This window comes from Dreissena polymorpha, chromosome 5 (assembly GCF_020536995.1).
Source record: "Dreissena polymorpha isolate Duluth1 chromosome 5, UMN_Dpol_1.0, whole genome shotgun sequence".
In the NCBI taxonomy this organism is placed as follows: Eukaryota; Metazoa; Mollusca; class Bivalvia; order Myida; family Dreissenidae; genus Dreissena; species Dreissena polymorpha.
Genome location: NC_068359.1, coordinates 91,087,827 through 91,101,009, shown reverse-complemented (window position 1 = coordinate 91,101,009; position 13,183 = coordinate 91,087,827). Strand labels below are relative to the sequence as shown.

General features: G+C 30.4%; 1 protein-coding gene across 1 annotated transcript in view; it reads right to left on the bottom strand.

Annotated features, from left to right (window-relative positions):
• Window positions 1–9,255, bottom strand: part of LOC127881407 (RING finger protein 32-like) — a 36,586-nt gene extending 27,331 nt beyond the window's left edge. The window contains 1 exon segment of the mRNA XM_052429274.1: window positions 9,098–9,255. Within this exon segment, the coding sequence (XP_052285234.1) occupies window positions 9,098–9,190 (93 nt within the window). The 5' untranslated portion in view covers window positions 9,191–9,255.
• Window positions 9,256–13,183: the final 3,928 nt, after the last annotated feature.

Below are 13,183 nucleotides of genomic sequence, written 5' to 3'. Positions count from 1 at the left end.
AGAATAGCGGGTATGAGTTAATTGTTTTGATATATCCATTCCCAACATGATATGCATTACACTATAAGAATGCTTTCCTGTGTCCAGTCGTGCAACCAAAACACTACTCCATTTATATGCCTAGAATGCAATAAGCTATCCAGTGATTAAAAATGTCAAATGTTTGTTTTTCTTTTATAAGGCATTATGTTTGAGCATTATGTAACTTATGCACCATTTTTTTTATTTAATTGTGAAAAATATGATATTACTAAAAATAACGAACTCTCAAACTTTATTTGTTAAAGCATTAAACGTGTATTTTTTGCACAGTCCCTTATTTTCATACAAGTACATTCTCTTGATAAAAAGCGAAATGAATGAGGGTGGTCGAAAATGTTTGCAACTGTAAAAATCGCAAAACAATTTAAGAAACTTAAGGCATTTGATGTCCATATCGATCGATCTCATTGTGTGTTTATTGATAGTTATCATTGTTATAGCGGTTTCTTTGTTTTGTCTAGGCGCACTGGAAATTTAAATTGTACGTTTATTAAGTGTATCCCGAGGCTGCATTATGAGAGAACCACCTTCATGATTGACAAAATCAATGTTATATATTATAACGTAATTTTTCATGATTTTGGATGTAAATTTATTTTTCGAATGTATTTACAAGACGAAAATACGAACATGTGTGTGATGTCTTTTGTTTGTTGTGAGGTCATAGCAAAAAAACACAAGATAAAATCAGTTTTAAAATTGTATTGTTTGAGTCATATACTCACGATTTAAATATTATGCGTGAACATAAACACAATATGAAACTAGTTGCGAGGACATAGTATTAAACTAATCGCCAGAAAATGTATCTGTTTTTAAAGGTAGTGAGGAAAATGACAATGTATTCAAATATTCACCACTTTAAAAATAAAAAGAGATTTCTGAGCACATTATGTAATAGCAAAACATTTAGGAATTGATAAACACAGCAGCACGATAAAACAGCAAAAGAAACAAACACGTGTGAGATCATTCTTTGATAAACAATTATCACATAATTAATATCTAAACAATTAAGGGCTGATTTTGATTGAATTTTATTAGCTAAAACTTACAATTTTATGCAAAATACTAGTAAAACTGATCAAACACGACAGAAAAAAACGGTGTAAATTGTGTTCACAGACGACAAAAAGCTGATGATTATAGTAAAAAAACGCAAAACAACAAGTGAAAATGATTAAAATAAAATTGAAATTCGTAGAAAACGAGATAAAAATGAATCAAAATCAAGACCATTCTTTAAAAATTATACCAAAAGTGAGTTAAAAGTTAAGCAGATAGTGTTTGTAAAACAACCATATTTCTTATTAGCAGCGAGCCGGGGCAGGTATTAAAATAACATCGGATTGAACTCGTGGATTGTTTACGATATTTGAAACAATGGATTCTATTTATTGTTAAGATAACATCAGAAATGCAATATTTTGGTATAAAACTGCGCATTTTATCTGTACAGCATCATATATTAAACGAAACCCGCTTATGACCAATTGTGTTTATTGAAAATACATTATCATACGATTATCTTTATTGCTTCGGGATATGTTTAAACACGTCTCTTTGATAGTTTAAAATTATTTCTAAAACCCTTTTCTGATAAATTTATGTTTTTTTCTTTCTTAAATGTTTTTCTTTAAAAAAAATAACAAATACATTTTAAAACCAGTGCTGATAAATTGAATTTTCAAAAATATTTTCTTATATAAAAATTATTTTGTATAGTGTTTTTATTTAAATTTATTTCTAAATATAATTTTCCAAAAAAAAGTTTGATTAACTTCATTCTATAGTTATTTCTTAATCTAATTTTCAAAAGAGTTTCATATATTTAAAAAAAAAACATGTGTATAACTTTTCTAATTCAACTTATTAAAAAAAAGAAGATATATTTAAACTTTTTTCTTTGATTTTTTAAATATACAAATTTTAAAGCACATACTTTTTCTGTAAATCCTTTTCAGAACTTTTATTTTTAAATATTTTTCAATAACATTTTATTATAAAATAAATTTCTTTAACTTATTTTCAAAAACTTTCTCCTAAAACATGGCTTCACCTCAGAAATATTTTCCTTTTACTTTTTTGTGAAAATACTTTCCACAACGCAACTTTTTTTCTAAAAATATTTTTAATAACATTTCTTTAAAAAAATTCACACTCAAATAAATTTCTTTCAATTTATTTTCAAAAACTTTCTCCTAAAACATGGCTTCACCTCAGAAATATTTTCCTTTCAACTTTTTTTTGTGAAAATACTTTCGACAACGCAACTTTTTTTTATAAATATTTTTTAATAACATTTCTTTAAAAAAAATCACACTGAAATAAATTTCTTAAACTTATTTTCAAATTAATTTTTCATAAACATTGGTTTTCTAAAAAAATGCACTCGAAAATAAAAGTCTTCAACTTATTTTCAAAAACATTCACATTGAAAAATTAATTTTAACTTTTTTCTATTTAACTTTTCAAAAAACATTTTCTTATTTCAAAAATATTTTGCATAGTGTTTTCATCTTAATTTTTTTCTTAATATGATTTTCAAAAAATAGTTTGATTAAATTTTCATTCTAAAATTAATTTCTTCAATTTTTTTTTTCAAAACCAGTTTCTTATATTGAATATGTGCATAAGTTTTCATATTCAACTTATGGGAAAAAAAATTCTTAAATGTTTTCCGTTATAAAAATTTAAAAGCACGTACTTTTTGTAAAAATTCTTTTCACAACTTTTATTCATAAACTACTGCTTCAAAATATTTTTCATTAAACTTTTTCTATCAAATATTTTTATAAAACTTTTCACTCTTAAATAACTTTTGTGTTAATGCTTTCTAGATGTTTGGTTTTTGTTTTGCAAATCTTTTCTTTTTTCTTCTGTAAAAACTTTTAACAACTTTTTTATAACAGATTTTTCAATAAAATTTATAAAAAAACTTTTAACACTGAAATTAAATTTCTTTAACATTGTTTTTCTAAACAACGTTTCATTCTTAAATAAATTTCTTTAACTTTAAAAAAACAAACATTCACCTTAAAATATTTTCTTTTCAACTTTTGAATAGTGTCTAAATAATTTTCTATAACTTTCTTTTTTAAACTACTGTTTAAAAAATATTTTCCTTAAAACTATTTCTTAGTCATAACATTTTTATAAAACTTCATTCTTAAAAAAAGTTCTTTAACTTATTTTCAAAAACTTTCTCCTAAAACATCGCTTTTCTAAAAATAATTCTCTCGAAAATAAATTTCTTAATCTTAGTTTCAAAAACATTCTTTTAAAACATACACCTTAAAAAATATTTTTCCTTTCAACTTTTTTTTATCTTTTTTACGTTTCAAATTCTTAAAATTATTTTCATATGTAAAATTATTTTCGTAAAATCATTTTGATTTAATGAGTTATTCTATTATTTTTTTAACATTTTATTAAAAACATTTTGCTTAACATTTTTTATTCAGGTATTTTCAAATACACTTTTATCTAAATAATTTTCTTCAATGTTCTAATCTTGTTTCATCTTCATTTGATATAAACTGTCAAAACCAGTAATAATTGTTAAGATATTAATTATGAGATAATTGTTTATCAAATATTGATCTCATATTTGTTTGTTCAAGTCCAAAGGATGTCGTGTGATATTGAGCGGTCAAGTGTGTTTTTCAAAACGGGAATATAAAATTAAGTTTTTGTGTGTGTTAATTAGCAGTTAAATTATCGGATTATCTTACAAAGTGTTTGTTAATGTTATACTAACAGTTGGATATGAAGTATTGTGGAATTTACCATGCCAAAAATAAAACAAAAGAAAAGAAAACTGCGGAATAGTAGTGGTAACAATTCTGATGGTCCGGATAGTAGTTTGAAGTGTAAGGTGACCACGACAAGAGGCCCGTCTGACGAATCGAGTGGTTATATTTCTGTGAGTAAGGTTTTGTGTAGAGCAAATGCATTGCTGTATGAGGACTGTGAATACCCTAATATTTCTAGTGCTTCTAGTGTTTATCTAAACAGTGCGGGCGGACAGGAAGAAGTATCCAAGATTGCCGAAGGAGGGCGGGAACCCACCAACCGGGACTTAATGAGTGCCCTTAAAGATAATATGAGGGGTATATCGGGCAGACTAGAGGCCATGGAACGGAAGTTATGTGCCATCGAAGTACTGGAGAAGAAAGTGACGGACTTTGAGCGTGAATTCAAGAAGGTTTGGGTCGCTCTAGATGATTGGGCAAAAAGGACCGACGAAAAAGTGTCACGCCTGGAAGACAAGGTGGAAGCGGCGGATATTGGAGTCGGTCAGGTCAGCTCCCGCGTGCACGATCCGGAGCGTCAACGCCAGCAGCTCAGTGATGACGTGAACTATCTGAAGACGCAGTCGATGCGCAACAACCTCATCTTCTCTGGTATTCCGGAACACAACTCCACCGGAAGCGAGACCCAGGCAGTGACTGAGCGCAAGCTCCGTGATTTTTTGCATGAGAAGACGAAGATCGCCAGGGAGACAGTAGAGGCGCTACGCCTCGAGAGGGTGCACCGGATGCCGTCGCAGCCGGTCGCGGGGAGAGTGAGGAGCGTGGTTGCTCGTTTTGCTTTCTTTAAGGACAGAGAAACGGTAAAGCAGCAGTGGCCGGAGCTGAAGGGGACACATTTTTATGTGATCGAACAGTTACCCCCGGAAGTCCAAGCCCGAGGGCCAGACTTTTCCCTAAAGTGAAGGCTGCCAAGCGAGGAGGAAAGCGTGCATGGATATCTTACGACACGCTGTACGTTGACGGCAAACCCGTCAGGGACTAGGATTACGTTGGAGATGAACTTTCTATTTTATCCTGGAATATACATGGACTTAACAGCGACAAAAAATCATGTAAATCTTTTGTTGATATTTTAGCCAAAAATGATATATGTTTTCTATATGAATCATGGTGTAATGTTTACAGTAATATTGAGCTTATTGGTTACATTTCACATAACTTTTACAGAAAATTTCAACATAAAAATGCTAGGCGTAGTAGTGGTAGTGTTATACTTTACTATACAGAATGTTTAAAAGATGGTATAGAAATTGTAAAAAATCACCTTGACTCTATTATTTGGGTTAGACTAGATCATGTATTTTTAACATAGAAAAAAGATGTATATTTGTGTGGTGCTTATATATGGGGCGATGACTTGCCCGTTTAGAATACATTTAATGTTGATCTGTTCAATATATTGGAAATCGATTTAAGCGTTTACGACAAATGTGGATCAGTGTATTTATGTGGTGATTTTAATAGTCGAGTTGGGCAAAAATGTGATTTTATCATCCATGACAAGTTTACCTGTATTGTTGACGATGTTGATTATAGCCCCGACTGTAGTTCTAGACGGGCCTCATTGGACCATACAGTTAACAGCCACGATGTTAAATTATTAGATTTGTGTAAAGCGACCGGTTTGCGTATTGTGAATGGGCGGTTAGCTAATACAAACCACCATACTTTTTTTTATCACATAACGGTTGTTCTGTAATTGGCCATTTACTGACATATGATCACGACATGTCACAGTTGAACAATTTTTATTATGATGGTTTAAATGAATGGAGCGATCATGCACCATTTCGCTTTACCTTGTGTTGTAATAATGTTACTACTACTATACTTGAACATGAAGAAATTAAGTTTGTTTAAGTGGGATGTCAATTTACGGGAGCATTTTCGCTCTGGTATTTATGATAATTTAGAAATTTTTAATGAAAATACAAAATACAGAATGTTTGAATAGAGAATCCGTAAATACTATGCTTAATAAGTTTACGGATACAGTGAGAAGTAAAGCAGATCCTGTGTTTGCCAAAACATGTCATTTTAAAAAAGATGTTCGTTTTAGTACGTCATCTGTACATGGAAATAATTGGTTTGATCCAGTTTGTAAAACAGCTCGCAATAGTTATTTGCATGCTCTTAGACTGTTCAATTAAGATAAGTCGCAAGAAAATCGTATATTGTTATGTGAACGTAAAAAGCATTATAAAGGTATTATTCGGAAAAAGAAAAACGCAAGTTACAAAAAGAAAATGAATGAAATTGAGGATCTTAGAAGAAAAAAACCGAAAGATTTTTGGAAACACTTTAGAACAAAAACTTAAAATAAATCTGGAAATATACCTTTAGATGCTTTTCGAGACTTTTTTAAGAACTTAGGGGCCATGTTTTTCATTGTGAAAATGATGAATCTGAGTTTTTTAATGAACATAATAATTTTGATTTGCCGAATAACGCTTATCCGGAGCTAGATAGACCTATCTCTGTGGAAGAAATTGTTAAAGCCGTTAATTTACTTAAGCGGAATAAAGCCCGTGGACTTGATAATTTGTTAAATGAATACTTTATAGAATCTATTGACATTTTAGCTTTGCCTTTGAGTAATATGTTCAATAATATAATATACTCTGGAGTGTTCCCCGAAGCGTGGACAGTCGGTATTATTGTTCCATTAAACAAAAAGGGCTCCGAATCAGATGTAAACAATTACAGAGGTATTACACTTGTAAGCTGTCTTTCTAAACTGTTTACCTCAGTCATTAATAAGAGAGCTGAAAATGTCTGCAATAAATATAACATTATTTCGGACGCCCAATTCGGATTTCGAAAAGGACGTTCAACTGTAGATGCAATATTTATACTTCAGTCATTAGTTCAGAACTATATGTTTGAAAATAAACGTTTGTATGTTATTTTTGACGATATGTTGAAATGTTTCGATTTTATTAATAGAAACGGTCTTTGGTTGAAAATGTTTAAATCGGGAATTCAGGGTAAAGTTTTACGAGTTGTAAGAGACATGTATAACAATGTTAAATCATGTGTTAAGTCATTTTCTTCATTTTCTGATTATTTCTCATACTCAGCAGGCTTGCGTCAGGGGGAGGTAATGTCCCATTTACTATTTTCTCTCTTTGTTGAGGACTTGGAACTTTATCTCCAAGATGATATTAATGCAGGCATAAATTTAGATGATGTTATGATTTTATTACTTTTGTTTGCTGACGACATGGCTATTATAGGTAAAAATCCAACAGAAATTCAAAACCATTTAGACCATTTACACACTTACTGCAATAATTGGGGATTGCAGGTTAACATAAATAAGACCAAAATTACGGTTTTTCGTAAGCGAGGTGGATTACTGACCTCAGAGAAGTGGACCTACAATAGTCAGCCAATAGAAGTTGTTAATGATTTTAACTATTTAGGAGTTGTTCTAAATTATACTGGTAGTTTTATTCTTAATCAAGAATATTTAGTTGGTAACGGGCTTAAGGCCATGAATGTTTTACTTTGTAAATGTCAGGACTATGATTTGAAGCCTAGTACTCTTTATTAATTGTTTGATGCCTTTGTTGGCTCTATCATCAATTATGGAGCAGAAGTTTGGGGATATACTAAGTCAAAAGAATTAGAAAGGCTGCTTCTAAAATTCTTAAAACGTCTATTAAAAGTTAGACTTAATACATGTAATAATATGGTGTATGGCGAACTTGGGATATATCCGCTTTATATACATAGATACGTACGTATACTAAAATATTGGTTTAAGCTGCAGGCAAGCGACAACATTATTTTAAAATATGTACACAACGAAGCAATTAGATATTGTGAAAAGGGTTGCACAAATTGGGTATATAATGTTTAAAAAGATGTTAAATGATTATGGTTTTCCAGATGTATTCGAAAATGCGCATGCTTTTGATATGAAATCATTTTTGTTTGTATTTAAATGTAGAATTGTTGACTCTTTTAAACTTAAATGGTACAATGCTGTGAACGAAAGCTCTATGATGGATATGTATAGGAAATTTAAAGCCTCTCTAGTATATGAACCATATCTAAATATTCTACCTAAATCATTAAGAGCATATGTTAGTAAATTACGTTAATCTGTACACCCTTTGAGAATTCAAACGGGTAGATACGCTATAAATGTAGAGGAAAGATCTTTAAGACACTGCATTTTCTATGATTTAAATGACATTGAGGATGAATATCAGTTTGTTTGTGTATGCCCTATGTATAATGATTTTAGATTATTTTTAAATAAAAACCAACTATTATATCAAACCATCTGTTTATAAATATTTGAATTTTTTAAAAACGGTGGATAAAATGGAACTTATTAATCTGTCACCGTTTGTCAAAAACGCGCTATTTATACAATCAAGACTGATAAATGATATGTCATAATATATTCATCTTCTGTATACTTATGATGTATGTAATATATTTCCAACTGCTTTTGTAACGATCTTATTTTAAAAAACCACGAGTTTTGCTTTTTGTGTTATTTTTTTGTACCTAACATATTTTTTCTGCTTATTTATTTTTTTGTACAAAATCACGTGACAATATATATGTGCGATTGTATATATATAGACGATGTACTTTGTATAAGTCTTGAATAAACAATGTGTCTGTCTGTCTGTCCAATTATTGTGAACTAGTCATGTATTTTCATCTAAATAGACAGCACGATAAGTTGCTTAGGATATTAATAATGTGATGATTGTTGATCAAATATTGATCTCACACGTGTTTGTTATATTTCATGTGCTAAATAACTGCATACATTGTCATTCGAGGTTTGTTTACGATATTTGAAACAATGGATTTTATTTAAATTTCAAATAAAGAAAATCAATGAATTGGTATAAAAGTGCGCTCTTCATCTGTACAAGCGTCATATCGGATTAACTCTTCAAAGTGTTAACATGGAAAATTTGGTTGAGGATTAAAAACCAAATACCCAGACAATGATGGAACATTAAAAAAGGAAATACGCTCTCTGAAAAGGAAATTGGATTTAAGTGATGAAAGCAATGAGCATAAACAACAAAAACAAGAATACATATGTCAGCAATGTAAACAAGAGTTTACCAAAAAACGGACTTTAATTCGACATGTGTTATCACATAACACGACTTTTAACTGCGATCAATGTGACTTTAAAACAAACAGAAAAGACAACCTGTTACAACATAACAAAAAGGGAAAACACAAGCATAAAAATTTACCTTCAATATCGTCTGAAAAAGCGTCATCATCATCAGCATCGTCTGGAAACGTGCCATCAGCAACAGCATCGTCTGGAAACGTGCTATCATCATCAATCAAAGATACATCTAGCGGAGCAAACGTCCATGTAGACCACAGTTATGCGACGTCTACAAGTACAAAAAATTTAAAAAGCGAGCATTCTTATTCCATGAAAAATGCGCTCAATGGATGCAAGACAGAACGTTATACCCACACCATAAAGAAAAATATGACTTATTAACATTTTTTTGCAAAAACAAAACAGGATGTTATTAATTTTTTGAATGCTCGATTAAATCAACAAGCTATAAAATGGTATCTTTCGGTTCAGGTGGATCTGGTAAAAAATACAATGGATGGAGAACAAGTTGAACAACATCCGCATTTTAGGAGTATAACCATTACAACATTACATAAAGAAACATTGAATGAGGACATACATGAAGCCTATCATACAATATTTAAGATGTTCGAAAAATACATGAAAGATGGCTCTGGGTGGATATTAAATAAAGTGATATCTTTGACAATTCACACTGTGAAATACAGACCAATAAAAGGTTCAATTGGGTAACTGTAAAGTATTCTAAATATTAAAAATTAAGATAAAAAATGTATGCCTATGTTTGTATTTATACAGCAAATGGTACGTGGAGCAAAAGTGAAGGTGTTGATATCAGTAGAGAGGACTTCGCAAATACATCCACCTTATTCGCCTTTCAAATAGAACCAATATTTTCAGAAAATGCATTATTTTTATCGCTTATGAAAACAGGACAATGTAAGACTCTATGTTCAGTTTAAACAAGCTTTTACTGAAACCATCGGTTGAATTGTATATAGCGAATCACCAGGCTTTTTTTAAATCAGCAAAGAACGCGATATAGTCATAGAATAATGATTTAAAATATGATGTTTTCAATGTTTATATTCAATATGTATCATTGTTCAGCGTTTTAAAATGTAAATATGTATAATGGTGTTGTTTCATAGACATTTCGTATCAACTTTGTAGTTGTATATTTACTTAAATGTGTGTGTGTATGTTAAAAAATAAAGTAGTCATAAATAAAATACTTTGTTGTTTTGTTATACGATCATTGACTATTAAGTTGTACAACTGTTCACATCAGATCACTTTTACCGTATGAAAGTCAAGCTACGTGTATTGTAGCAGGACCTAGTTTTTGCAAGAAATCTCCTGCAGCTGGTAAAATAGCATTGTAAAATCGATTGAACTCGTGAATTGTTTACGATATTTGAAACAATGGATTCTATTTATTGCTAAGATAACATCAGAAATTCAATATTTTGGTATAAAACTGCGCCCTTTATCTGAACAGCGTCATATAGTAAACGAAACCCGCCGATGACCAATTGTGTGTACAGCCTTAAAATTTAATCGGATATCACAGCTTTAAATTTATAACAATAACTATGAATATGAACGTAAATATCTGAATAAAAATAGGTTTTTAACAATAAACAAAAATAATTTTCCTCTTGGGTGTTTATATACTGCATCAATTTTGTTTTAATCTAGTATGTATATGCATTTTACTTATAGCTTAAGAGCAGAACAATCAACAAATATAGAATAAATTCAAAACATTATTCATAGGTTAATACAAACATATCAATCAACTTTAAAGTTGTAATGAGACCGGTAAACAATTAAAACTGGGGGCCATTGTTACAAGCTTAAGGACTAACCCGCTAATTATCAATTGTGTTTATCTTTATTGCTTCAGGATATGTTTCCTTTCATAGAAATCATTCTTTATGTCTAATTCATTTTTAAAAAGGCAACACAGAACTTTAAAAGTTTTAATCATTCCTTTACATTAAATTAAATAGAATGAATATTCATATAAGAAAAAAAATCCTGCTTGAACATACCAATGATTCTGAATTTAAACTAACATACACATGCTAGAAAATTAGTTATATTCAAAGTTTAAAATCCATATTTGTTTGATAAGTATTGAACATTTCCATCCCAATTTTTGCATCCTTTATAAAAAAAATCATCTTATGTTTGAAAGCTAAGAGCTTGTACTATGCTATTTTTTATTTATATGTTATACCACTATTTAAAATATTCGTACATATATTTACATTTAAAGGTTATCTGCCTAACTCTACATATATTGCAGTATTACGTTTGTATATTGTTACCTTAATAGGAAACAATCTTTTGCCAAAAATTGAACAAATACATTTGATATTTTGTAATTTATTAAAACTCCAATATTTTAGAGGCATAACATAAAACAGACTTAACAAAAAATAAAACAACTGAACGAACTCATTTCGGCTTCAAATCATACTGCTGACATTCGTAAAGTAAACTCAATATAGCCTTTAGGGCTTTCCTGAGCAGATGTTATTGGTTTAAAGTGAAAGTAACATGGTCATTAATGGCGGTGTAAAGATAATTTAACTTATGGACCATTTCGATGTTGTGACCATAATATTGATCGGATTTTACCGTATTTACGAAAAACATCATCTCTGTGTTAAAAGTGTTCACATTTAGTCCCCAATAATTATAATACAGGTAATGTTTATCTAAATGATTCTGTATCTGTGATGGTGATTTACCATCATGACTTTCTCATTCGAAAATAACAATACAATTAGTATTGTGGAATCTCTATTTATTCCAGAAAGTGTTTTGTTCGCAAAATTAAAAATTGTCTACAGACTGTGAGAAATGTAATCAATGGTATTACCATCCTCTTTTGAGACCAATATTATAAATTTCCTATTCAGATAGGATGTACATGAGTAACAATTATTGTGCATATTATAATTATTCTAAATAATTTAATGTGCATACAAGATTTTTCATGCTAAGCCATAATTCTCTACGACATATGCGCCTTATATCAAAACATGTAAGCAGATTAACACAAATAACATGCAAACGTGTGTTTTCGTTTAAATAATGCCGCATAATCGACATCAATATATAAAAAAAATCACCGCTTAAACATGTTTATCTGAATCTCAAAACCTAAAATACTATAACAGGCAGCAAAATCAACGAGTAAAATAAGAATCCGAAATTCATGTTTACTTTTTACTTTTCAACGTTCATTAATTTTTCGTTGAAATTTAATGTGTCTGTCTTTTTATTTGTTGTTCATCATGTCGACAAAACGCCATTGAAATCAGGCTTATTCAAATTAAAACACTGTTTAGCATGAAAGTATTAATTTCCATCCATTATACACTCATGATCGAACCAATCAACATGTTTTATCTAACTGTAAACATTGAACGATACTTTTGAAAACAACGGGTCCCTAAAGTTTTGGATTGTATTTAACTTTCTACAGCAAATTTTAATGATAGTTTACTCGAACATTCAAATTGATATTTAACATAAGTGAGAGTATCGTAACTCGACTACTAAAAATTATAATATACATGTAATGTAAATTGCATTGGAAATGACCGCTCTTCAAATACGTTTTAGTGTACAGAGAATGCACACAAAGAAAGCGCCAAATCATGTAAAACGTTCTGTGCGCCTATTTTGTGGTTCAATACCGTTCGCTTTTCAAATACATTCAAAATTATACCGGGTTCGAAAAAAAGCGCCAAATCGATAGCGCTTCGATAATAGGGAATCGCTTCTAATACCAAAAGTCACGCATAACTCGCAGGTGAATTCACGCTCATTACACCGACAACAATAAACACGGATTTATTTCCATACCCCTAAGCGGATACATGCATAACAGGCACCAGGTGAAAACCAATAACTCACACCCTTGCACCTGGACTTCGACCGACTTGACCTCAATTTGACCTGCTCCTAAAGGCTCCAAACAAAATGGCCGCGAGATTTTTGTTTCTATACTATTGATATCTGCATGCGTATGTATGTATTATCATTCGTTTACACCTACAGATGAAAGGAGTGGAGCAAATTTTAGTTGGTCTTTGCTCACCAATGAGTTTTTATAACTTGCTCATGTACATTATTTTCACGTAATGTCACGAGCGTGTATAATAATTATATACGTGTGCATGATTAAAAAAATAAGTTATAA